This window comes from Eptesicus fuscus, chromosome 12 (assembly GCF_027574615.1).
Source record: "Eptesicus fuscus isolate TK198812 chromosome 12, DD_ASM_mEF_20220401, whole genome shotgun sequence".
Lineage (NCBI taxonomy): Eukaryota > Metazoa > Chordata > Mammalia > Chiroptera > Vespertilionidae > Eptesicus > Eptesicus fuscus.
In genome coordinates, this window is record NC_072484.1 from 38,794,583 (window position 1) to 38,822,066 (window position 27,484).

At 40.8% G+C, this 27,484-nt stretch overlaps 1 protein-coding gene across 12 annotated transcripts in view; it reads right to left on the reverse strand.

Moving 5' to 3' along the window:
* Window positions 1–27,484, reverse strand: part of TCF4 (transcription factor 4) — a 335,268-nt gene that overhangs the window by 137,408 nt on the left and 170,376 nt on the right. For 11 of the 12 annotated variants that reach the window (XM_054724480.1, XM_054724485.1, XM_054724478.1 and 8 more), the window contains one exon: window positions 23,771–23,835. In XM_054724480.1, coding sequence (XP_054580455.1) covers window positions 23,771–23,835 — 65 coding nt within the window. Of the gene's footprint in view, window positions 1–21,906; window positions 21,931–23,770; window positions 23,836–27,484 lie in introns of those variants that run through there. The other variant, XM_054724483.1, reaches the window with a different exon arrangement.

A 27,484-nucleotide genomic window follows, 5' to 3' on the forward strand; every position in this document is an offset into this window, starting at 1 on the left:
CTGACGGACCCGGGCTGGCAGGAGGCGTGGGGTGGGACTCGCTGAGACCCGGGCCGGCGGGAGGCGCGGGGCGGAATTCGCTGAGTCCTACCCCGCGCCTCCAGCCACCTCCCACCGCTCCGATCAGTCGCCGCTGTTGGGACCCGGGCCAGTGGGAGGAGCGGGGCGGGACTCGCTGAGACCCAGGCTGTAGGGAGGCGCGGGGCGGAACTCTCTGAGTCCCGCCCCATGCCTCCCGCCGCCTCCAGCTGCTCCGATCTTTCACCGCTGACGGGACCTGGGCTGGCAGTAGGCACCCAGATCACGGATGGCGGCACGGGGCCGGGCAGCGCCCGCCCCACACTGCTGCCACTGCTGGGGTCCAAGCCCTGACCCTGAAAGAAGGCGGAAGGCGGTAGCCAGAGCCAAGGCCTGGGTCCCTGGTGCCGGAGGAAAACTGGTGCAGGCAGCCAGGTGAAGGAAGGTCTATTGCACGAATCTTCGTGCAACGGGCCTCTAGTAACTATATAAAGGTTAAATTGCAAAATGTGTTTTCTTTTTTAAATAGAATTTGTGAATCATTCTGTAATATGCTATACTAGAGACCTGATGTATGAAGATTCACGCAAGAATGGGCCTTCCTTCCCCTGGCTGCCAGCACCACCTTCACTCTGGCCGGAGCCACCTTTCTGCTTTCCCATGCTGCCCAGAGGCCCAGAGCAGCTGGGGCGGTGCAGAACCTATGCGTTGTCACCATGGTGATGGCACAAGTGTCCTGCCCCACCCCCAGCCGCTTGGCGCCTGCGTATGCAAATTAACCCACTCCTGATTGGCTTGTGGGCGACGCGAAAGTATGGTCAATTTTCATCTTACTCTTTTATTAGTGTAGATACTGGTTTGGGGGTAAATGTTGCCATTCTTCTTACAATCTTTGAATTGAAGGAAACATTTTTAAGTGGCATTGCCTGTCCTGATTCAAACCTGGATGACTAGCATAATCCCAATTGAATACATCACATAGATAGGCAGTGTCAAGCCTTATTCATACATGGTGTGACCAGTTTTTTTGGTATTATTGAGGTCTTCTGAGGTTTTGTTTTTACCCTTCACTTTGGCCACTTTGTGCTTCATAATACCTCTGCCAGGGGGGCAGAAAGTTATACTTCCTGCACGAGTTGTGGATGCCTGATCTCAGCAGGCATAGGATGTTCAGAGGACAGGAAAGAGTTTGAAAACAGAGGCCAAAAGAATCTGGGTGAAGCAAGCAAACAGCCATGAAGGATAGTGCTTGTAGGCTGAGATAGAGGGACTAGGGCCCAAGTCTTCTTAGACAAGTTCTAAGAAGGTGAACTTCCCTAGCCTGAGCCTCTTCATTTGTGAAATGGAGATGATAATTCCACCTGTTCATGGAGTTGCTTGGAGAAGTACAGAAATGAGGAGGGGCATGGGGGAACTGGATGAAGGAGAGTGAAAAGATTAGCCAAAGATGCCCAGCCAGTATGGCTCAGTGGTTGAATATCAACCCATGCACCAAGAGGTAGCCGGTTCAATTCCTGGTCAGAGCACATACTCAGGTTTCGGGCTCGATCCCCAATAAGGGCATACAAAAAGCAGCAGATCAATGTTTCTCTCATCAATGTTTTTCTCTCTCTCCTTCTCCCTTCCTCTCTATCTAAAATCAATAAAAATACATTAAAAAAATATTTTAAGATTAGCCAAAGAACATACATACATTTTCCATGAACACAGACAACAGTGTGGTTGTGGGATGGGCCTGGGTGAAGGTGGACAGGAGAAGGGGAATGGGGGACATTTGTAAAAGTGTCAACAATTGTTTTTAAATAAAAAAAAGAATGTGTAGCAATGTTATTAAATGAAAGCCAATCCAAAGCAAAATTAATAAAAATATGAAAAGAATATTTAATAACATTGATGTGAGAGAAACATTGATAGGTTGCCTCCTGTGTGCATCCCGGGAATAGAACTCAAAACCCAGGTAAGGGAAAGAAAATACTCTGTAGTTTTATCACAGGACACTTTGAGGCTTCCAAGAAGGCACGGGGTGAGGATGCTTGCAACTAGACTAAAATCTTAGTTAAGCCAGAAGCAGGCCAAGAATCCAGTCTGACCTCTTTTCACAAAACCCTTTATCACACTCAAAGCCAGTCACTTTTCTTTGTTTCCTGCTCAAACCTAAGTATCCAGAGAAGAGGTGACATTTCTCAACCATCATCCACTAAAAACTGTGGCCCCAAATGGCTCTTCATGGTTGGAGGGCTTTTCTCTCCATTTGCAGGTCTCACAGCCCATCCCACTTTCCCAGACTTGACTTTGGCATGGCAGTGTCACTGTTCTTACCACACAGCCAGTCCAGTAGCCTGTGTGGACACATCTCTGATGCCTGTGGGGAACCTTCCCTGGGGCACCTCAATATACCTCCAAATTTAACCTGAAACAGGCATGCAAGTTTCACCATCAAAATAGTTAACCAAGGGTGTTTTTTTTAAATAGATGTTAGAGAAATATTTTTTCAAATGGACATTTAAGAGCTTAGCTTTCCTGTGAGAATTTTAGCGAGGACTGGCTACCTCCATCCTTTCACTAATGTGGCTTATAAGAAAGGCACAGAAAACCTGAGGAATAGGTGGGACACTAGACTCTGGTGTCAGTACATTGTAAGAGAGAGAGTCATCCTTTCAGGGTAACTGTCTGCCCAGCAGCCTCAGATCTCATCTAACCCTCACAGCTTCAATTAAGTGATTTTCCGCCAACATGTTATGGCTGATCCATAGCCTCTGACCCATTTGATGAGCTTAATAAAATGGAAACTCTTTTAAATTAAAAGGAACTAAAGAAACATAACAATTAAAATGACCCGTGACCCTGGATTGTATCCAGGACAAGAAAAAAAGCTATATATGATATTATTGGAATGGTTTGTGAAATTTAAATAAAACTATGAATTAGAGTTTTAAAATGTAAAAAGAGATAATGGGAAGTAAAAGGATTAAGTACCTTCTCTGAGGACAGATGGGGAAAACTAATGTGCAGTATGGTGACTACAGTTAATAATATTGCACTGTGTATTAAAAATTTGCTAAGAATATTTCTCAAGCCTTCTCACCATAAAAATTAGCTATTTGAAGTGATGGTTGTATTAACTAACTTGATTGTAATACATTCACACTGTATACATATATCGAATCATTATGTTGCACACTTTAAATATATACAATTTAACTTGTTAATCATATATCAATAAAGCTGGAAAAATAAAATTTTAAAGTTAAAAGAATCTTTAAAATTAAAAATATTAAGATATTACTACTCACATCTTTTTCAATGAGGTATTTGAAACAAAATATATCTCTATTTTTTAAAAGTGAAAATTCACAAAAATAATTTAACTATTTTCTCATCCCACCAGTTCTGAAGCAAATGGGGTGAAGTGTCCTAGGAAATAATGGTTAAAAATATTTTCATTCATATTTAATAAGTGGATGTGTATGATAGTAACATGCAATGTGTTCTAATCGTATTCGAATGTAAAGAACTTCGAGGTAAGTCAGCAACACCCGGTGCTGCAACCTCTGAGCTCCTGCTCTGTCATGCTCAACAAACAGAGCTCACTACAGAGTGGCCAAATGCTATTATTCTAACATAAAATGTGGTACATATGAAACTGTATATGACAAGTTTGGTTTCTGTCTCTTGTTAAATTACCTATGAATTTAAAAGTGTAGAAGGCAGAAAAGTAAGTGTGGCATTCAGAAACACAAACCAAAGAAACCCAACCATATTCACTCATATAAATACAAGTATAACACTATGAAATCCAAACAAAAGGCATAAAGAATACTTGTTTGTGGCCAAATCTATTTTCCTTACACTGTATGAAGCACAGTGACAAGAATGCCACCAGGTCTCATCTAAGGAGCCCTTGGAAAGTGACTTACTGTACCTGCCTACTCATTTGTGAAATGAGGGAATGGATTAGAAGATCAACAAACCCTAAAAGGATGTGGGGGGAAAAAAAGATAAAGTGTAAGTGACGGATGAACACTTTGGGTAGTGTTGGACTAGGTAGGAAGAGTTCCAGCTTGGAAACTGGCAAAGACCTTGACCTCCTTTTGCAGAAGATATCTGGACTTTCTGACTGACAGTAACTGAAGTAATTCTAGAAAGAAAGATGCTATAAAAGCCAAGGAGTAGAAGTTGCTAAGTTCATTTCAGAATATTCCTTCTATATATCTATTAACATATATTTCCCTCCTTCTTCAAATGGGCAGAGTTCTGGGAAGGTGAGCTTCATACATGAATTGCCTTCCTAAGGCAATGAGTAAAGAAGTCACTTAGCTTTTTTTAGTTTAAAAAAAAATCTTGCTTTCCCTCTAAGAAGTGCATTTCATCAAATATAAGATGCCACTGAATGTAAGACACATCACTATTTACCACCAAGGAAGTAAAAGTATTTCCAGTTAAACTGGCATACCATAAATTTCCGAGATGTTAACATGTAAAAAAAAATGTTGCCTTAGCATCAATTGAATATTGCAGCAGGGGCTTTGACACAGCATTCCCAGTGTCTTGGACAAAACCATCATTTAAGAGGAATGGTAACTCTACAGGTGGGTCTACACTTGACTCAACCCCCTCTCTCCACCCTCCTCACCTCTATTAAACTTTTTAAAAATGGAAACCATTTATCACTGATACTAAACAGAAAGTAAGAAGAAACTAGTTAATGAAGGCTAATTGTATACTAGTATCTCTTGAATGCTTTCTGTATTTCTTCTTTTCAAGGGCAGAGTTTCTGCTTTATATGTGTTATTTTGGACATGTGTCAACTATTTCTGAAATATCTAAAGGCTAACATGCCCTGTTCTGATAGTAGCAGACACAGGAGCTAGAAGGGATCTTATAAACCATTAGGCCAACGCTTCATTTTGCAGAAGTACAAAATGAGCCTTTAAAAAGGTGCTATTTGGGGATGGATGCATGATAAGAACTCTCATTTATCCAACCCCAGTCTAGAACCTGCTATATTGTAAACAATATGCTCAATTATTCCTATCTTGATGATAAAGGACAACTCTGAACAGCAATCTTTCTTGTCTACTTGTCTGAATTTTCCACAACTAGTTTAATGATGTTCCTTTCTCTAATACTAGCTCCCAAATAGAGTTTAGAGAGTTTAAAACAAATTACTCAAGGTTTCTCAGATCTCCTCTTCTCACCCAGGTTCAGAGACAAAGACTTGTTAAGTTGCAAATAGTAAATATGAAATATAGAAAGCAAAGAAAGTGAAAGCAATGCATTCAATATTTTCGTACACTATCTCTTTCTAAATAAATTTCAAAAATGAACGCAATAAAATATTTTCCTCTTGTTAACTTAAGATTAAACTAAATTGATCATTTCAACTAAATCATTTCCAAATGCATACCTGGTGTGACTCAATCCAAATCAAGCCCTGCATGTCTACACACTGTACCGGCCCTGCTAGATGTTCAAAAGATAGCACTTCATTGGAAGACACCGAGACAAGACAAAGATTTAAAAGTTCAAACTCCCATGCTGCAATCTGTATGATAATTTAAATGGTTTCCCTATCACAAAAGTCCAGCTTGATATCTCTAAGTCATAGGAAATGTCTCAGAGAGGCAGTTACGCTTCTGTAGGGTTAGCCATGAAATACATAGGTTATGGTTTCAGGAAGATTCTAGAACCTGTCCCAAATTGGGTGGTGTCCAGTTAGGCTGAGAAGGAAAAAAGCAACACCTCATCTAAAACCACACACATCCCAGGCACTGTTCTAATTACATAAGCCAAATGTGACCTTCAAGGAATGCTCTCTTCCTAGGATTCATATGCCCCTGCTTCTGTCTCACCTCACCATGAAACACCAAATCTGCCCTGAAAATGAACTTGCCTCCTAATTCCATACATTCACATCAACTGAAACCCATAGCCAATTACTACCGAGACATTTTACACTCTACCAGCCCCATTCATCAGGACACTGGATCTCATGTCTTCTCTGCCTAGGCAGACTTACAGTCACTTCAAAAGCAACTTTTTTTTTTTTTTTGACAAAATAAACCAAACCAAAATGGTCAATAGGTCAACATCCTTTTTGAGCTCTTCAATTACACTGCCTTCTGAGTCTGAGGGCTGGCAGACAGGACAACCCTGTCAGAGCTGCAGAGAGCTCTGCAGATGTCTCTGTGGTGTTCAGTCAAACTGAAAAGGGGAAAAGATGGCCCTCTGACAACAGACAGCTGTCAGTTAGATGACATGCTCACACTTGGTAGGCCAATGAGCAACGATGGAGGTGACAAGAGCTTGGCTAATCAGCTTGCCTATAAAATCACAGCCCTTCCCAGCCCTGCTCACACCAGCACATGAAGTGACAGCATGTGCAGTCTTCAACTATCCTGCTCTCAGAGAGAGAGAGAGAGAGAGAGAGGAGAGAGAGAGAGAGAGAGAGGTGCATGGCTTGCTCACCCCGGTGATATTAGTACTGTTACAAAAGCAGCTCTGGTCAATACAGTATATACCACAAAAATCAGACCAAAGAAAACTGGAAAGCAAGAATAGGGAAAGAAATCCCTATAGCATAATAACCCAAAAATAAACAGTGGTAATCTAATTCAGAACTGGTTCGCACTGAGACTGAATTATATTAATATTATAGGTAACTAAAAATATGTATCAGAAAAGAAGAGGCAAAAATGATCCACCCAGCCTTTCCCCATCCTCCATCTTACCACCAGGGGGGCAATTTGGGGCTAGATCCTTGGAGGCTGAAGTTTGGAGATTTAACAAGTACATAAATATTGAGGGTGAGGGTGGGTTTGGGGGGATGAATCTAGAAGTGAAGCTGAAGGATAAAACTCAGGGGATCTGGAAAGTGAGTTTCCTCAAATCTTGCACTGATTTCTTTAATTAGCTAACTCTTAAGCTCAAAGATATCCCCTGTAAACTAATAATTAAATGATAAAATTTACTAAGGAGCTACCTTATGAGCCCAATAGGTATTTTTATCCACTGATAGTAAAAATATTTCTCTGCCTCCTTCCCTCCCCCTCCATCTCTTTTACTTCTCGTTGGTTTCTAAAAGAGCAGCTGGCTGGAAGCCTAGGAATCCAGAAGAATAACAAGAGGAGATAACCAAAGTGGACCAAGAGTCGAAATTGTGGCTGTCCACCTGCAGGTAGAAGTCGAAACAGCAGAAATCTGTTTTAAATAAGATGAATTTTAACAAAATACAGCCTCAATGAAATTGACCCTAATGTAGCGAGATCTTCCTCAGTCACCAGGAGGCCTGACCACTTTTATTCAATTCCGCTTCAGCTATTCCAAACAAGAGTCTGGCATGCCTGCCATGCCTAAAGTAATCACCAAAGGCTTTTATATATAAAGGAATTTTTAAAAGATGGCTGAAGAGTGGAAAGACTAGATCTTGAGGGTGTGTCCTTTGCCTTTTGCAAGTCAAAGAAAAAGTAAAATTCAAGGTTTTTCATCTCCGCCTTGGAGGCAACCCCAGTCCTCACAGCCCAGAGAGTAGGCAACTGGGCCCTCACTACAGGCTGCCCACACTGCAGAATGTCCACATGGACACTGCCTTCCAGCTCATCCCTGGAAGACAACGCTGTCTTTCTTTGAGAGAAATGTAAGAAGCAATTCAATCCCTGCCTGCGTTTATGACCAGCGTGCAGGAGCAGTGCCAGGACAGAGCCCAGAACAGCCACTGACTCTCCAAAACCGACACTTATACCTCATCAGTCAAGCTAGCACAGCAGGCCCTGCCTCCAGCCAGCTGCCAAGTATCTCAGGAAGCACACTGGGTTCCATCCAGGGAATCCCTGTGGCAGGGTTGAATGACCATGTCACCAGAGTCCAGGCCAACAGTTGAGTTCCTAAGGGCTTGGGACACTCCTATTTCCTCCTCCACCCAAACTCTTAAGGCTGTATTATCATCCATGTAGACGCTATTCTTGGATACCAACATCACACAGCCGGGGGCACTCTGATCATTTCAAACTCCTCACCTCTGTTCCTGCTAATACTAAAATGGGCACCTTCTGCTGAAAGCTGTTTCCTTCTTATGAATTCTTCCTAAGCATAAAAATCCAAGAAATCTGACTGACATAACTTCTTGGTACAGTGTCAATTTGGAATGTGTAATTCTATAGTTTCCTCAAACCTCATCAGCGGTATTTCCTGATATTGAATGCAACCTTTTATTTTTAGTTAAGAAAGCAAAGCTAGAGAGAGAAGGGGGAAAAATAAAACACAAAATACAGGAGTATGTCAGGGGAAAATAATTTTGCACACATATGACAATCAAGAAGGTCACTCCAGGCAGCCCTGATTCCTCCACAAACAGCTTCAGAGCAGTGATGGGGAAGCTCCTGGGACTGCTCTGTCACCCCCTTCCTGCTTTCACCAGTCCAAAAACTGGGCGGGTCCAGCCCTCTGTCATGCATTCTGTCCCTTGAGCATTCTGGGGGGAGGTAGGGCTAGGAAATGAGAGGTGCTTGGGGGCAGTGAGAGAGGCTAAGAGACTGACTTGTCACCTTATACGGCTCCTCTTAGAACCCCTGAGACCCAGGCACCATTTTTATGCTGGGACAGAAAAGGGAAGGAGGCAATCATTTCCACAGAGCAGGGAGTTATTAGTAAGAAAGCCTGGCTATGGAAATGGTAGGACTGGAGGGAGCTGGGACTGCCTGGCCATCCCTCTTAAGTGAAAGTCTAGCTCAGGTTCTCATGAGATCCTTTCCTTTGTAGCTCTGAGTTCAGTCTATATTTTCTTTCTCCCGAGAACGTGGTATGTGAGTGATCTCTTGCTTGTGGCGAATGGACCTTCTAGAAATCATGTCCATCGAAAATAGAGAACTGAGTGCCCCGCGCGGCCTGGCTCACAGTGTGGTCCTGACCATGGAGGCTGTATCAGCGCCTGGGCGCTGGGGCGTCAGGCTCTCTCCAGTTCCACTGGGGCTGCTGACGCCACCCCCCCACACTTGCTTCTCCGTAATTGTCAAGCTTCCACATATTTAGGAAGCTTTTCCATCAAAATATTCTGGAATGGCTAGAGGCTCAGACACATTAATGATATCTGCACACATGTGCTTTTTATCCAAGTTCACAGCTCCTGGTCACTGAGGGTAAACAGTGTTATCAGTGATTATTATGGATTTAGTCAAGTATATTTTATTCCTGTCATTTATGAGCACTTGTGTTGGCTGGTATTTACAATGTCGGGATTCTGTCACTTTGGCAACCTTTTGAGACAACATTTTTCCAGTGTTACAGTGACATTTCAAAAACTCAGTATTTACAAGCAAACGATACCCTCTGGCGCCGTGACAATGAAATTCAGTGGTAGCTGAACAAAGGGACCCTCGGTTAGAAATTTCTTCGGGATGCATTTCCAGCTGCTTCTGGCTATTACTTCATAGTCTGGGGTGGCCCTATGCTCTTGGGAGTTAAGAGGCTACAAAGACATCTAGGAAAAAGGTCAGCGTTACAAGCTACTGGAATCTGAACTGCTCTTTGTGAGCCCATGTGAGTGAGGTCTGTTGGGTGACACCGACAAGTCTCTCAACATCTCTGAGCTGTCGCTTCCCATTTGTACAAAATGGCATTGGGCACCAGGTGTCCTTCAGGTCCTTTCTTACTCTAACATTCTAAACTTAGGGATGTCAAGGTTATAAACCAAAGCTAAGCTCATTATCATTATGAATTGTTTTCCATGTCCTACCTCCAGGTTAGAAGAAAAAGAATAATGTTGGGGAAACATGAAGTAAACCAGGACTTAATCAACCCATCCACTTCTTCCTCTTTCTACCCACCCTCTGCCAAGAAGGATGCGCCAGGAACTGTAGAGGAGGATGCAACCTGGAGGACAAGATGCAGCTGGTATTACACGTCAGCCTGAGCTGCAAGGCCTTTTCCTTCTCAGTGCGCTGCAGTCCCTTTCACCATAACCACGGTCCTTTCAAACCAGTGGAGCAGAGAGTTACCACCACTGACAGGTAACAGACAACAGGACATGGCACCATATTGTATGTAATTTGTAGTTTCTCATGGGAAACATTCAAAATATCCTCTTTGTGGGGCTCTCAAGTGACAGTGCTGTCGATGTACAGATTGCTGGGTTCATCATTTCCTCTCCAGAGGCGCACTCTTTCTTACTGACAGGAAGAGGTCAATAGTGTGATGATCCCTAAGTGAACAGAGAGAGGAGAGCTGGAACCATCTATGAGAAGACTGTAGGCTACTTGCTATGACAAAAGGTCCACTGACTTTATCCAGAGTTAAAGGAGCGATAGATAGAATGATAAACCTGGAGCCCTAGTTCCATTTTTGCTACTTTCTATATTAATAGTGACAAAATTGCTCTAAGTCTCTGTTTCGTTATCAATAAATGGGGATTAAGAATAGTTCCTACCTTTCTGGGTCACTGGCATAATTAATTTAAGGAATTTGTATAAAAGTGCTAACATGTAAGTTATTTGCTCACACGTTATATACTTTGTTACTGTTGTTGACTCATTCATTCATTTACTCATTCATCCACTGACTCTTAAGCAAACCTCACTGAGTTACCTGTTAGGCATGAGATGACACCATAGCCCGTGGCCTTTCCTGGCTGTAGAGTGTGTGACAATTGTTAGGATAGAAAAGTGCACCCAGGCCACCTGTGCACAGAAGAGAGCCACGTTGTTCTGGCCTCGTCATGACATCAAGGGGGCCTGGAGGAAACAGTGCACGAGCGGAACCTTGGACGATGAGTGTGAGTTACCTGGCAAAAGGAATGCATGGGGCGGAGAAGGAGAGGCAGGGTGAAGGTACTGCAGGTCCATGGAAGGGTTTTTGTAAAAACTGAGAGAACCATGGAAGAGCCCTAAGGGAACTTGAAGCAGCTCGGTACAGCTGGGACAGGAGAAGTGAACGATGCATCTAAAGGACAAGGCCGGCAGCCATGACAAGGACCCGGCTATCAAGAGCCTGTACATGGAGGGATGCTAAGCAAGGCCATAACCAGGATTTTGTCAAGATAATCATCCTGTGGCCCACTGTGAGAGAGAAGGTGAGTGAAGGGAGGGAGAGGGGTAGAAAAGCAATGGTAGTGACTGGGAGTGTGGGGGATGGGCAGACTTATTGGTATAGAAAGCAGAATTGATTAAATGGGGTGAGAGAGACAGAACATTCTCAGATGATGTTTGGAGTCAGTCACTAAGCCAAGGGACATAGGTGAAGGAACTAATCCAGAGAAAAAGTTCAATCAATAAAATTCAAGATTAAAAGCACAATACCTTAGAAGAATTACCCCATTGGTAATTGCCAGATTTTACTCTACCCCTTAATAAATACATCAAAAGTTAGGGTGTCCCCAAAAAACGTATACACACTTTACAACTGATAGCTCAATTGTTGTTTCTTTCTTTTCAGATTTAACCCATTGGAATTAATAATTATTCAAAGTGTGTATACATTATGGGGACACCCTATAGATGTAAAAATATAAATCTGAAAGTTATGGGTTAGAGTCTCAAATTAGGTAACTATACTATTAGCTCAAGCCTTGTACCAACATAGCGATATCATGATTTTAAAAGTTGGGAACAGCGTGCTATTTCGTAATAACTATTTACCGAATACGCAAATGAAGGTGTAGAGGAATATATTATTGTTAAATGTTCTGGAATGTTCTGATTTCTCATTAAGGTTCTACAGAGCTGATTTACTAGGTCTGCCTTCTATTGCTACAGCAATATGTATAAATATTGTACCAGAGAATTAAGAGAGACATATTGGATGGAGCTTCCCATCTTGGCTCTGTGAGCTTCTGAAGGCACACTATAAAGTTTTAGAGAAGAGTACAGTTACCTCAGATATAATGAGATGAAGCTATGTAATGAAGTATGGAATAGAGAGAGTCTGGAGTCCACAAATCATAGGGTATATGTGTTATTTGCAAAAGAGAATACAGAACAAAGTTCTCATAAAAATCAAAGAATAATCACTTCTCCCACATGAAACACCCCAAAAGTAAATAGTTCTTCCATTGACAAAATGGCACCCACATCTTGCACTATGAAAACAAATTCAAGCAAATCGTATTTGGGAGCTAAATGGGAGAAGTATTGAGAAGAATAGGTCCGTATTAGTGACTTCTCTTTGGTTGAGAGAGTAAAATGGCAGAGATGCAGAAGGACTCCTTAATGACAATGGTTCGTAGTAGCAGCTGATGACATTCTTCTTTGCCACATGTCACTGTCCACAGTAGAACTTTAACCACCGCTGATGTGGTGTCGTACCAGTCCCTCTACCCACAACAGTTCTGAATTGCAGAGCTCAGTGTGACAAACAGACTTCACAGTTCAAAAGTGTTGGTAACAGATACTTCCACAGGAATGACTCACATCCAAGAGGAGAACGCTCAGTAGGGAGGGCTTCAAAGGAGTGGGGTGGCCTAAATTAAGTTGTATTCCCCAACTTCTGCAAGAGTTTTGCTCAAAAGGTTTGTTTAGAATTTAGAATGTATTTTCCTATTGACAAGAAGTTTATAAAGTTGAAATCTAAGATCCAGAAATCTAATTCTCTTGGGGTTTTGCATCTTAGGTGAAAGCAATGACCTATCTAGGATTCAGCCTTTTATCCCCATTAAACTTTGAATTCTTGTGAACCATAAGAGAGGCAGAAAATGTCATAGCTGATTACATCATTTGAACATGCAACTGTTTTTAATCCTGACTGGTGATCAACAACGCTACTTGATGTTCTACCTTCTCTCCAGCAACTATCACTAGATATTTATCTGTGACTTCATTCTGTGAAATCATATACCTTTTGACTGACACCTAAGTACATATTTTCTGAGTCTACACTAACTTTGGGGATAGGGATCCATCCATGTTTCCCTCAATCCATTCATACAGTCCTTGTGAATAGCAGGAAACATTCTTCCTTTGTAAGAAACTATGTAAGGGGTAACCTTCATATTCTGCAGAAAAGATATGTAGTTATCTTTCTATTAATATAGTGGGCATCTTGTCTTGGGGTTTTTCTACGGTAATATGAAGAAAATTTATAAACTTTTCTACTAAGCTAAATTACTGTACTAGTGGCATAATTAATTCACTACGAATAACTATATAGACCCCCTACATATCTTAACTGAAAATAGTTATACCCAGAAATATTTTTATCTCACCAAAACTTTTACTATTAACCTGTTTAGATAAAATTATTCTATAGATATTCATAATTAACCCAATATCCAACAAAATATAAATGTTAAGGTAAGGGATTTAATCCAATAGGAATCCACCTATACATGCTTGTATGATCTGCTAACGCATTCCCTCTTCGTATTATTTCCCATCCTGCCACTATGAAGGTCCAATAGACCTCAAAGAAGCTGTAAAAATCTCTATCAAAGCACAAGATGAGTTAAGATTTTGGTCCTGATTTTGTAACCTTTATGTCTAGGCCAGTGTAGCTCAGCCACTGAGTGTCAATTCAGGAACAAAGAGGTCACCAGTTCGATTCCCAGTCAGGGCATATGCCTGTATTGCAGGCTAGATCCCCTGTGGGGGGCATGCAGGAGGCAGCTGATCGATGATGTTTCTCTCTCATCGATGTTTCTATATCTCTATCTCTCTCCCTTCCTCTTTATCTAAAAAAAGTCAATAAAAACATTTAAAAATAATAATAATCACTTAAAAGTTGAAACTACATTCTAGGGTCCTTTCTCTTGACTTTATCCAGTGTTCATTGTAGCCAGACTCTCAATGTTTCCGTCATAAACCCTGCATGGTATTTTTTTTTTTAATGTAAAGATAAGGGTAAAAGGAAAACAAAAGTGAGAATAGATAAAAGTGACTTATCATCAAAGTATGAGAAAAGCTAGCTACTTGGCTAAATAAAAATAACATATTTAGTGATTTGTAATATAAGAATAAAATGAACTCATGAGTCTCAGGAGATCTGCAATATAATCTTTGCAAAAGGTACCTTGCCAATTTAATTGAGGTAGGAGTTATTTAATTTTTTTACAGGTATAGTTTTCAATAAAACTACATATGCCTATAATACTGCAATGGCAGATGTGTCTCGATTATTAGAGATGGGCTCAAGGGAATATATACAATGGATCTTGAAATCTGTAAGCAGCTGTTGGGGGGGGGGGGCGCTGAAATAATGGGGGAGGGTATTGTACCACACACACATGTTCCTTAAGTGCAGCAATGTTTTGTTACTTTACTGCAGGTGTATTACAGAGATGAAATTTAATAACTTACTGTATACAATTCCAATAAAACGGAAAAGATTCCGTGCCCTGCTGTTCATTATCACCGTGCAAATGAGCTCGGATTATTCTGCTTGCATTCACGGTCAAACCCGACACACAGAGACCCCACACCTAGAGCTCTAGAGGATGGTCACTGCTTGAAAACCTCAGTGATGTTCTTCCTTAATTACTTTCTTATCATTGAATTGTCACTGTCCCACACTCCTATAACCGTGGCTTTGAGGTGGGTTGAAAATAAGATATACTTGGTTATTTTTTAAACATCACAGAAAGTGTTCACTGCAAAATGTCTTTTAAAAGGAGAGGCTAATGGAATCCAGGGATAGATACACAGATTTCATTAAGTACCACAAAAATGTAACAGTGATGATATATTCTATTCAACAAAATCTGTGGATGTGCCAGGCTAAAGATGCTACCCCACCAAAATTTGACTTATTTCTTTATTAAGTACAAAAATGTCAGACAAAAATAAGTACCATTATAGAAAAAAAATTGTGGCTTAGAAATGCTAAAGCAAATGCAGCTATGTATTCTTGCTGGATTTCTTCTCCCAAGAAACTACTTCTATTAGATAATAACACAATGACATCAAAGGCCCATGCTTTAGGACGTGCAGTTTAGTCTGTCTGTGAGTGAAGGCATATGGGAGGAGACCAACATAAATATCCAACACACACACACACACACACACACACACACACACACACACACACACACACCTTCAGGGGATGGGCTTCTTCTATTCCAAGCAGTTACCTATTACTATCAGGCACGGCAGCGGACTCGATTACTGGTCTTTTCTAAGGTATTTATTTCTAAAACAAAGGGGTTTGTTGATATCTTGCAGTGCTCCAATAATTTTAACTTTGGGTTTCAGCTTTAAGAGTTTCAGGAGACATTTTCTTAATGTGGGATTATATGAAGCATAATCATAGGCAAAAGAATAAATATTTCTGCCATTTTATAGTGAAAAGTTTTGCTGATGCTGAATTATATGTTTTCTTTATTATGGCAAAAAGCTAGAGGGCTACACAGATTTCCACACGATAAGCAGGTATATTTCAACATTAAATTTTATCAAGTGCACCTCAGTGTTAACTCAATTGTTTGGGCATTAATTGATTTTCCCCTTTCTCTGTACACATCAAAACTTTAAAGATACATTGCAGTCCTAATTGTTAGTAGTTACTAAAACCCCTGAATAGTTTCATAAGTAAAGAGAAATTACCCCCAAGATTCTGGTGAAATTTCAATTTGGATACCAGGACTCCATTTCTTTGGTGTCTCGTAAAAATCACTTCCAAGTGATTTTGATGGTTGTTCTGCACTAGCTGTCCTGAACTGCTCCATAAAACTTGCCTATGTTTCTAACACACAGTTATCATGTCATATATTTCACAAGTGAGTAAAATGCCATCACCGAAAAAAAGTTTTGGTCACATTTACGTGTCTGTTAAAGGTATTGCCTCAGAATTTCATTCTAAGTAGTCCTTGTATTTTTGGAAGAATAATTTGATCTATGATGAATCCAAATTCGTGATAGCAAACCCTATTCTGCCCGCGTTGCACAAACGCAAGGCCCAAATATAATCTGTATATGTTTAAGAAAGTGTTCATGCTATTGCTGAAATGTGAATTGGCATATTCTACCCCAGCCTTTTCACAGGAAATCTTCATTGGTTTTAATGAAATTGCATATGCTAATTCTGAGGATGCTGCAGAATAGATTATTCATATAGACAGGAGCTTTTTAATTTTTTTTTAGAAAGGGGGTATTCAGGAGTGGTGCAGCCCACCCTCTTCCATGCCTGCCTGCACCAACTGGGTTCAGAGTTCCAGTCCTCCCTGAGCAGGCCTGCGTGAAGAAGCTACTCTGTTCTTGGCACCATGGTGAGGCCTGAAATGTGAGCCTGGCATCTACGAAAAGCGACTTTCCAAATGGGCTCTATATAGACCTCGGAGCCGAGACTGCCTCATGGGCTCGGGCAGCAGGAGACCCGGGTTGAAAAGCACTGGCTTTAAAAGCAGTCATTTCACAGTTCAAAGCCTGGCTCTGGAACTTACTTGAGGGTGAAATCTTGCACAGTTTGCATCATTTTCTTAATTATTAAATGAGAATTATAATAATGACCTCGAAGGTTTAAACTGGCATTTGATATTATTTCCCCAGGTAAGCTCTAGATAACTTTGAGAAATTCACTCATTTTGACATTCACTCATCAGCCGCGCCTGGGCTGTGAGAGGCCTGGGGAAGGAACGGAACCAATATCTCGCAACCCCTTGACAGAGCAACTTCACTGAGCATCGCAGCACCCACTCCACTCGGTTGGTCAGCCTCTGAGGGGCAACCTGAGAACCTACAGAAACTCCAGTGCTTATGGCAAAATTAATCTAACTGCTAGAGGTGCAGAGATTGCCACAAAATTCCAAATTTCAGCAAAAGAAAAAAAAAATACTAGTTTCATTTTCAAGGAAACATACCTATAATGACATCCTCCCTCCTGCAATTATAGCTTTTTTACCATTAGCCTGAGCCATAACTGCTTTTCTTATCAATATACCTTAAGAGGTCTGAAGAAGGCTTTAATGCTTCCAGCATACTCCAGGTAAGGGACCACATTTAATGCAAGGATTAACATTATACTTGTGTATATATATATATATATGAAGCACTTAAATCAACAGCGCTAAAATCAACAATGAAAGAAAGTTCCTCACAGAAGAATGTCAGCTATAAATGCAAAAGGAATGATAGAGTTTTTGTTTTTTTTGTTTGTTGTTTTTTGTTTGTTTTTTAAATCATTAGTTCAAAAGCCAAGCATCCTTAATGCATGCTAAAGCAATCAGGTCAAAGATTGTTGGGACACAGGGATAACTACTCAGCGCTAAAGTATCAACACAAACACTGCTTGCTAAGCAAAAGGGGAAAGTTTTATTTACAATGAAGAGAAGGGGGTGGGGGATGTTGCAAGTTTTACCAAGTAATTAAAATTAGCATCTCAGCCCTCAGCCCTGGCAGGTGCCGCTCAGTGGGTAGAATGTTGGCCCACCACCGAAGGGTCACTGGTTTGATTCCCAGTCATGGGCACATACTTGGGTTGTGGGTTCACTTCCCAACCCTGATCGGGGTGCGTTCAGGAGGCAGCCAGTCTACGTGTCTCTCTCACATCTCTCTCTCTCCCTCCCTCCTCAGTCCCTCTTTTCCATTTTTTCTCTGAAAACAATGGAAAAAAAAATCCTCAGGTGAGGATGAACCAAAACAAGAAAAGTAGCATCGCCAATAGCAACATAACAACACTATATGCCCCTGCATAGAATGCAATGTGAAGCACATAGCATCATCTATGAAATAATCTAAAAAGGTTTAACTTTCACCTGAAAGAATTTGGACCTAGTTTTCAAACTGTAGGCAAGATAGAGAAACAAATTAAGGAGCACCACAAAGAAATAAACCAACACTGCTTAGAAGGGGGGAGGCGGATAGTATTTTTTTAAGACACTGATCTAATCTCTTTAAGGGAGATAGCATGTTTTTAATTACAGGAACTATTCTAGCATAAAAGATACTATAAAGAGACACATAAACCAAATATTATACATAAATGCCACCCCCACCCAACAAGCTATTAAATACATTTTCATTGGACAATTGAAGAAATCTGAACACCTAATGGGTATTAAATTAGAAAACTATTGTTAATTTTGTTAGGGGTGATAATAGTAATTTAGTTAAATACACAAGTGTTCTTAATTTTAAGAGATTCATGATAAAAAATAACCTAGGGATGAAATCTTATTAGATCTTCCACTTAAAAACGATTCACTAAAGATATATACAAACTAACATGAAGCAAATGAACAAATATTAACAACTGTTTAAGTGGTGAGTACATCCACTTCACTTTATTGTTTTTACAACTTTTGCAAGTATTTGACACTGTATACTATGAGATTAAATTTTTTTAAATTAAATAAATGAAGTTTGATTCTCCCTTAATATCCAGAAAGCTGCTGGTGGGAGTGAAGGGAGGGTATGCAAGCAAGAGCCTCCCTTTGTCTCTCTCCGTGGTACCGAACACATAGCTAGGGGGCCAGTACATACTTGTTAAGCAATGTGATGAAAGAATGGCTCCTGCATCTCCTCTGGTGGGGGTTGGGTGGCCGCTGGGAGAGGGTCCGCCCACAGCGATGTCCTAAAGCAAAGGTGCTGCCGCCCAAAACCACAGTGCTCAGGCGAGTCACCAAGGCACACCCACCGCACGCTCAGGCCGTGATGCCTGAAACTAGCTGTCGTAATTTTAAATATCGTGCCCCACCGTCAGCACCGGTACATTAAAAAAGGACAAGTCTGGACTCTGACCTTTGGTTCCAACAACACGCCCACCAGAAACAGCAAACCTCGGGTCCCTGCAGGCCTGGAACAGTGAGGCCCCAGGCGAGTCCTCAGCCCCTTGAAAGGGAATGAGGACAAGTGCCTCTCGGTGACATGACCTCGGTATCATCCCATAAAAGACATCATAAAGATATAAACCAAATATTACACATAACGACACCCCCAAAAAAAGCTATTGAAGACCTTTCCATAGACGTTAGAAGGAAGGGCTTCCAAAGAACTTCCTTATAGGAAGTGTGATTTTCTGGTTTCCGTAGGCATTACAATGATGCTTACAACGTGGTTCTGACGCATTGCTATTCAGACTGGACTCTCGAAATGACGCCTCAGAGCAATGCTGGGGAAATAAACCCGAGTCCACACAATGCATGAGAAAACTGACATGGCCCCTGTGTCTGGGAGCTCACAGAATTCAGGTGGGACCCAGAATTCAACAAACATAAATGACGGCAAGTTGGAAAAGCACTGCGCAGTGAAGCGGAGCGCTAAGCAGTGCACAGACAGCGCAGAAGGCGGTTCCGGGTGGAACGGGTCCCAGGAAGAACGCGAGGACCGGACCGGGTTACTGCACGCCATGAACTAACGTGTAAGCCTGATGTCAGGTTAGAAGCCAAACGTGTTCCTGTGTACACAAGGCCTAAACGGCCATTTTCATAAAAACAGACAAGGGGTTCCATGCCTTGTTGCTTATATCCTTTCCACCTTGACTTTAAATAAGAAAAAAAATTAAAGGGGCCAAAAAGTTTTAGAATTAAGTAATTTGTAACTCCTTTCATATCAAAAATAAAAATAACTGAAGAAAAAATTCATTCTTAAATATGTAATTTGTTTCAGAACCAACTCCACATTTAAGTTCAATCATCAAAAATTACTAGATTTATGAGGAAATGAAATGAAATATAGAGAAGACCCCTTTCTTGTAGAGCTGCAAAGTTATTGAAACCTAACAAAGGTATTCGAGATTAGGCCTAATTCTTAAACCCTGTCGATTTTCAAATTTCAGATGTACGCATCAATGACCTGATCAGCGCAGTCCTATTTGATTACTTGAAAAAGATAAGGAATGTGCAGGAGGTTAGAGCCTGGGACTTCACCAGAGAAAACGAGATGGGGACCGGGAAGTTCAGCTGTGGAATTTTGTATAAAGATTTCAAGGCACCTACTGATTTTCAGCATAGCAGTAATTTTCACTGCCTGTTAAGTGAAGTACATATGCAATGTATTTCCATGTCTTAAATAATCAAATTAAGGCAAGAAATCGAAAAGCTTTCTCAAGGTCAGTGGCAATTCCAGATTTTGGACACAAATCTTTAAAACAGAGCCTATTCCTATAGAACATTCTAGGAAGTCACCTAACATTAGAATCACCTGGGGGATAAGAACAGCAAATGCCCAGCTAATAAGACTCTAACTTAATTAGTCTCAGATAGGGCTCAGCTCTCTCTCTCTCTCTCTCTCTCTCTCTCTCTCTCTCTCTCTCTCTCTCTCACACACACACACACACACACACACACACACACACACCCTCCCCTTAGTATTCAGGAGATACTAATAACGAAACCATTGCTTTAGACTTGGCCATATCCCAGAAAGTGAAGACAAACAAGCCCTGATAATCAATGCTGGATTTCCATTTAAGGGGAAAACTTCTACCTTAATAACAATCATTTGTGTTGACATCATCACCTCATTCACAGAGATCTCAGCGAGATAAAAAAAAAAAAAGTTTGTCATCACCAAACATCCTATTCAAAGCAGCAGAAAAAAAGGCCAAAAGCAAAGGACCTCTTTTCTCTTTTATCCTCTGAAGTGATGCCCATTCAGGATATTAGCTATTGGCTATTTATCATTTTAAAGTTGGACTATCTTGAGAAAAACTTTATTTCCGCTCTTTTTCATTTCTGTCAGACTTTCCATTATAAATTTTATTTTCTCTGCCAGTAAAAGTAGTATGAGGTTGTAATTTGGCAAGAACATTTTAAGCCTGGGTGTGATTTCCGTACCCCAATTTGATTTAAATTAGTTTTGCCATATTTAGTGAGGACTTAAAAAAAAAAAAGTCCTTTCAGCCGCTTTGGTTTGTCTATTGGGACTTTCTCTATACAATTTCAAGTCTGAAAAGTCACCATGTTGATTTCTGATAATTTTATGTAGAAACGCATTAATGAATTCATATTACCCCATTACTATTTTTAATGAAAACAACTTAATTGATAATAAATAAATAAAAACCTGCCGGTTTTGTTTTTCGGCTAAGATATCCACTTTTTTTGAAAGCCACATGTCTATCACTATTAGTGTTAAATCCGCCAGAGAAACATAATGGACACTCACATGCACTAGCTTTAACCTGATGCATTTCTGAATCAATATACATTTCTCCAGGACAGCATTTTGCTACCTGTTGCTCACCACCAGCATTTCTCTACACCGAACAAAAGGCCTCTGGGACTGGAATAAGCAAGTTCACATGTAACAGTGCTCACCCTACAAGTCCACAGGATATTGTTCTAATACAATAAAGCCGCTTTTGGAGTTCCTTAGGGCATACCATCTAAAGGTTTTGCGTCCTGTGTCTCTCTAGTGGAGCAGGCAGGAGAAAACAAAAGCTCCCCCTCCTCGCGGGTCGCTCACCTTGCCACACCGTGGGGGATCATTTCAGCTGTGATCTGCTATTTAGACCTGAAGCCCAAGATACAGAGAAGCTGCCTTTCTTTGGTTTGCATAGCTGGTGTGGCAGAACGGGATCCAAAGAACAATTCGGCACCAGAGAGAGACTCATTCACTGGAAGACACACTATGGTCTGCTCTATTCTCAAATTTCACCGAGAGCAGAAATTCATAATCTGTGCACTTTTCATCTCCGGCCCCTATTTCCTCAATCAGGGAATTTCCAAAATTCTGCTCTTGTATTTACCCCTAAGTGATCACACTGTTTACGAATACTGCTGAGACCAGGCTGAGCATAGAGATAGTCAGTTCTTGCAAGACTCACAACCATGAAGCAGAAATAAGAAAGAAAGCATCTACCCTCCACATCTACATTATGAAGACTTGTTAAGAAAAGCGTCCTCTTTTACACAACAGAGTTTTCCTGGACACGAATGTCTCAAAATGAACCTCCCATGGCCCCGAAATTCAGCCATCACATGCCAGTCCATCCACCTCTGTACTCCACCCTCTGCCCCTTCCCACTTCTCACCTTGTGTTTGCCAAGAAAATTCACTTCAGTCTCACCCGAGGGAAGTATTTCCCACACACCAAGGGAGGGTCTGTGTCCCTGCACATACACAGACGACTCACGCGGTCTGGATGATGCTTTCACAAGTTAAGGGGCCTCACGCTTACTCAGCAGAGGAAATCTTTGTGTCTGTGAGGAATCACGCCAATTCCTATTAGTAAGAAAGGATACAGGGGCGAGGAAGCCTATTCTCTCATTGACCAGAAAAAGAGGCCCAGCAAAAACAGAGACCTCTGCCATGACCATCTGCAAAAAGGAAGGATGTTGTCAACTTTCTTCTCCCCAAAACTCTGACGACCTCTGCCTTGACCCTCAGAAAACAGATACACAGGAACAGGCTCTTCTGCAGGAATTGAGAGCTTTACACCAGAGACTCGGCACTGAGAGAGGCTTGTCGCCTGGCTATCTACCCCGAACATGTGCACTCACATTCCAAAGATGTTTCCGTTGCGTTGGAAGGACTGTAAATTTCTTTCCTGCAGAATTCTTTCCAAACAAACTCCCGGGGACTGTCCTCGGCAGCCGTGCAGCGGGGCTCCCTAACCAAGCACCATTCACCTCCTCTCACAAGTCTTTCAGATGCTGAATATGACTGCACTGGTGGCTGGGCCAGAGGAGCAAACTTTAAAAATGCAAATGCACCCAGGAAAAACCGAGCCGCCCGAATCCCACCTTTCGTGATATGTAACTGATCTGAAAAGCAAACCTCCTTCAGGGGCTCTATTTCACTACGAAAACTGTTTGCTTACATTTTCAGGACATATTAAACAGTTGCTTTAAAATTTTTAAATAGATTTTTTTTTTTCCATTTCATGAAAGGAAATGGGAGGGGGAGAGGGTTCAAGAGAACAAGCGTTCCCTTTCCAACACAAAAAGAACATACGTTCTGTTTGGGTGAATAATAAAACAGTAGAAACCTTTTGAATATTAAAGAGGATTATTAAATTTTATCAAGAGTTTTCCAAAGAAGCCAATGCACCTATAAAAAGAAACTCTACATCTTAATAAAAAAAAAGGTCTTAAACATATGATTAATACTGATACTGAAATTAAAAAGAAAGCATCTATAAAATCTCAATTGTCTTGAAACAAAGCTTACACTTTTGGCTACTGATAGTATTTTTAGAACGGGGCTCTCTCTGGAGAGTTAAAGGTATGCAAATGCAGGGTGCACAGAGACAAACACACACATGCTATACCTTTGTATTACACTGGCATTTTATTATTTAATTAAAGTACTCTTATTTTTCTAGCTCACGCATGCTTCCCTTGAGACGGCTTTGCTGTTAGCCTGCTGGCCTTGACTTCCAGCCAAAAACAATTCAGAAACAAAAAGGGACAACAAATCATATTTTCACAGACATTTTTATCCCTCAATACAACCCTGTTTTCACACAACATCATACAGCCCCTATGAAAACTATCATTTAGGGCAGCAGCCACCAAACCCAGGGTTTGACACATGGCTGCACCAAGTATTTCTAGTGTAAGAAATTCTTAAGTTCTCAATTGCAAATAAACTCTTTTGATGGAACCACTTTAACCGACATCGCTGGTTTGCAAACAGTGCCATTGGTACCGGTTGATGGATTAAAAAATAAAAGCCAGCCAGTGAATGTAGTTCTGATATGCCAGAGAGCTAAAGAGGAGGCGCCCGTTACCTCCAAGCCCTGTGCTATTCCATTACTTTTTAAACGAAAGAGGCATCGGCAGACTCTCGGTGCATCTTAGTGTCACAGTCCAAAATGCATCATCTAATTTATAAAATAAACCGAAGTACCAGGCTAATTCTCCCAACCCTTCCCCTTGCAAGATCCTCACTTACCTGGTGGCAACCCTGTAAGTTTGATTCTCTCCCATAAGATGAATATGAGCCCCTTTCTGTTTTACCTGCCAAGAGAAACAACAAAAAAAGTGTAAATGGTTTTTTCCTTGAAGAAAAAAAAAAAAAAAAGCTTCCAGGTAATAGACATCTACTTCTCTTCCCCGATGTTTACATACGTAAAGTAGGCACTACTGGCAATGTACTAGTATGCAAGCAAGAGAGGGAATAACACTTCCTCACTCCGGCTATGATAAACTGGAAAAAAATATCCTTCATTCCTATTCTTAGCCAAACTGCTCCACACTTCCAAAAACTGTCATTCCAATGGCCTCCACTCTCTCTAACAAACAAATTGTCATTTCTTATTTTCACTTGCTTTCTCTCTCACAAAATTTAAACAATTTCATTTTTATTTACACAGCAGGCAAATTATCTATGTAATGACCCTAGTCTAGGAATTCCCATTGATTATATTGACACTTAATGGTGAGGCCAAAGCTAATCAATCAAGGCTTTCCAGATGGTGAATACAGCAAAAGAAACTACTCAAAATTCTGAGACACTCTCTCTCTTTTTTTAACTCCCTTTCCCAGGAGTAAATTCCATCGTGACCAAAATGATGATGGAATTTACATTTGGAAAAGAGGGCTTTGAAAAATTGCCGACTCTGATCCCAAGTTCAGATTCTACCAGTAGACTCGGCAGGACATGGGGTAATGGAATGTGAATATCTTGTTCCAATTCTAACAACCTAACTTCTATATACAGAGATGTATGCAGCCTCAGAAGCTGTTTGGCCACATCTAAGGATGTAATCAAGGCTGCTCATTTGTTTCTTTTTCAAGTATGGTTAGCCTTAATGATCAGCAAGGAAGACAATGAAACCACATTACAAGAGATCTAAGCAGTTGAGTTTAGTGAGTGACATATGAAGAGTTATCACAGAAAATGGACCCAGACCACACATTAAAAAGGTCTAGGGACAGCCAAGTACCCAGAACGCAAACCCCACGCTGCCTGAGACTGAAGGATACTTCATTTTTGGAAAACAGAATTTCAAGGAACACTATACTTTACTCCTAGGATTATACTATTCTTTCTTTTGATGAGAAAATTCAAAACTAGTATTTTTTAGAGACTGAATGGTATCCACCTCAATTTCCCCTCAAGCCAAGGTATGGCAAATATGAAAAGGAACAGTGATCATTTTTTATGTTTTAGTTTTGTGACAATGCTATTAGTGCATTCCTTCGTGATATTACACAAAGAATGTGCCTTTAATAAATCTTCTATCTGACCAAAAGTGCACCTTGTATCTAAGTCACTATATATATATATATATATATATATATATATATATTATATAAAATAGAAGATGACTTTTCAAAGAAAGCCAAACCTGAGTCTTAAAATTAACCCTCTCTCCCCCAGCATTAACTTTTCTACTGATTTCAATGAATCTCAAACTTGGGAAAACATCCCATTTCTGGTATATTGTTCAGTGCAAAGTAGAAAATCAATGTCCATATCAGTTTCAATTCCTATGGAACAGGATATCATCTCACAGACATACTATCACTCTTGGGACATCTAAGAGAATAACTTTAATTGTATGGGGATTTTACACTGAAGAAAAAACTCATTTACTGGTTCAGCAGGGCAAATGTCCATGCATACATATCTACTCTTCTGTGTAAGTCAACTATAACCTATAGATGCCCCTTAGCTTCTCTCTACAAATATTACTAACAGAAAAAGACTCAACCTTTATAAGCTATCGAATGGCATATGTCCTTCCTTAAGCTCTTGCACTTTAAAAGCATCCATACAACCACACCATAATTCACTCTGACATAATACTCACTTGTTTAACAACTAGAAAGGCAGGTAGAGATGTAGGCAAGTAGGCAGACAAGCAGGCAGACAGAAAGATAGATGATAGATAAAGGAATAGATGAGGTAGAATTTGCTCTGACTGCCTAGGAAATGGAACATGTAGTAACCTGTTTTGGTAATTTCTAAAAACTGAATTGTAAAATACAATTTAAAGTAAGAAAGACTATCTATTTTTCTCTCTAGAAGGAATTACTGAATTTATCCCCTATAGAATTTCACCACCTGGCATTCTTTCCCAACTTGAGTCCAGCACGCGGACCTCAGAGATTAATTTTCTTACCAGGATTTGCCTCAATTCATGTATGTATATACAAGTTAGAGCTATCCCTTCCATTATTTTGAAGCTAGAAGGTCAGTGTAAATAGTACAGATGAGGGAGGGAAGCAGGGAAGGAGGGAGAAAAGGGAAATGAGAATAAATGGGAGAAGAGAGAAATAAAGAGAGGGAGAGTGGAATGGAAAAGCAAGCGGGTAGGAAGGGAGAGAAGGAGGAGGGAGAGATGAGAAGAATATGAATTCATGCTGCACCGAGTCCCCAAAGTACTCCAGGCTACAAGGCCCAGCACTCTTTACTATCATATCAGATACAGACCGCTTAATCTTAATTTTGCTTGTTAAAAAATATTTATCCAGATACAAAAATAAACCCACTGCAAATTACAAGTTGTCAGGGTTAAAAATCTACTCGTGTTTGTGTGGGGGAGGATAAGAGACCAGCATAGACATGAATCATTCTCAGTAATTTGAGTGTTTCCATGACATCAATGGGCACCAGTCCAGGACTCTGTCGAAGTCTGCGAGGTACCAAAGAGGCAGTGCAGCCAGCAGGAGGCTGGGAGGTGCATTTCTTTTTCTTTCTTTCTTTCTTTTCTTTTCTTTTTTTTTAGGATTATGCTCCTTGTAAAGATTTCATCTGTAGCATCCACTTTTACCATCAAATAGATCGCTCCAGAGATCATGAGCGAACACATTTCATTCTGATAGTGTAAGCCTTTAACTTTATTACATCTTTTTGTTCCCAAATTCAACTGTAAATCTGCCCTCGGAGCCCAAACCCCCGTTTGGGAGCAAAATAATCAGAGCCTGAGGAGAAACCCAAGCGCTTGCTCAGACGTATTATATCTATTCCTATCATTTCCTAATGACAGAAAGCAGCCATTTTACAATGACATCTCGGTTTCTAGGCAAATAAATACATCTTTTGTGTAAATTGTCCACTAAAAATCAGCTATGGTCTTGATGTTGATTTTCTGCTAAAAATTCACTGGAACATTTGTTTCAGGAAATAAAATGTTCAAGAGTGCTGGTAACATGTTCGAGTATGATTCTTAAGTAACTCTCCGTGCTCGTGCACACAAAAGCTCCCAAATATCTGCGCTTCCTCGATGGCAGGCATGGGTTTCTGTCACTTAGCCCCACTGGCTGGGCAGACAGCTCTTTCCTCCTTTCTCCATTCTCCGCCACCCACCCACCCCCATCCCCACAACCACCGCCGAGCTTTGAGAGCTCGAGATTGTGTTTTTTTTTTTTCAATATTTAAAAGAGATAGCAGTGATGAACAAGCGGCGTGCTCACTGCGGAATTTTTGAGACAACCCTCCAGTACTAGAATGCGACAGCCGCTGCGGATAGTTTTTGGCACAAAGACAATGGTGGCAGTGCCAAGCCCCATGGCTAAAACTACTCCAAAGAGGCATAAGGGTAGCATTAATCGCTCAAGTCTTTTACTGCGCGGAGTACTGCTGTCCATATTCTAAAAACTAAAGGTACCCGTTAGTAACATTTGTCGTATGCCCAGAAAGGGGTGTGTGTGTGTGTGT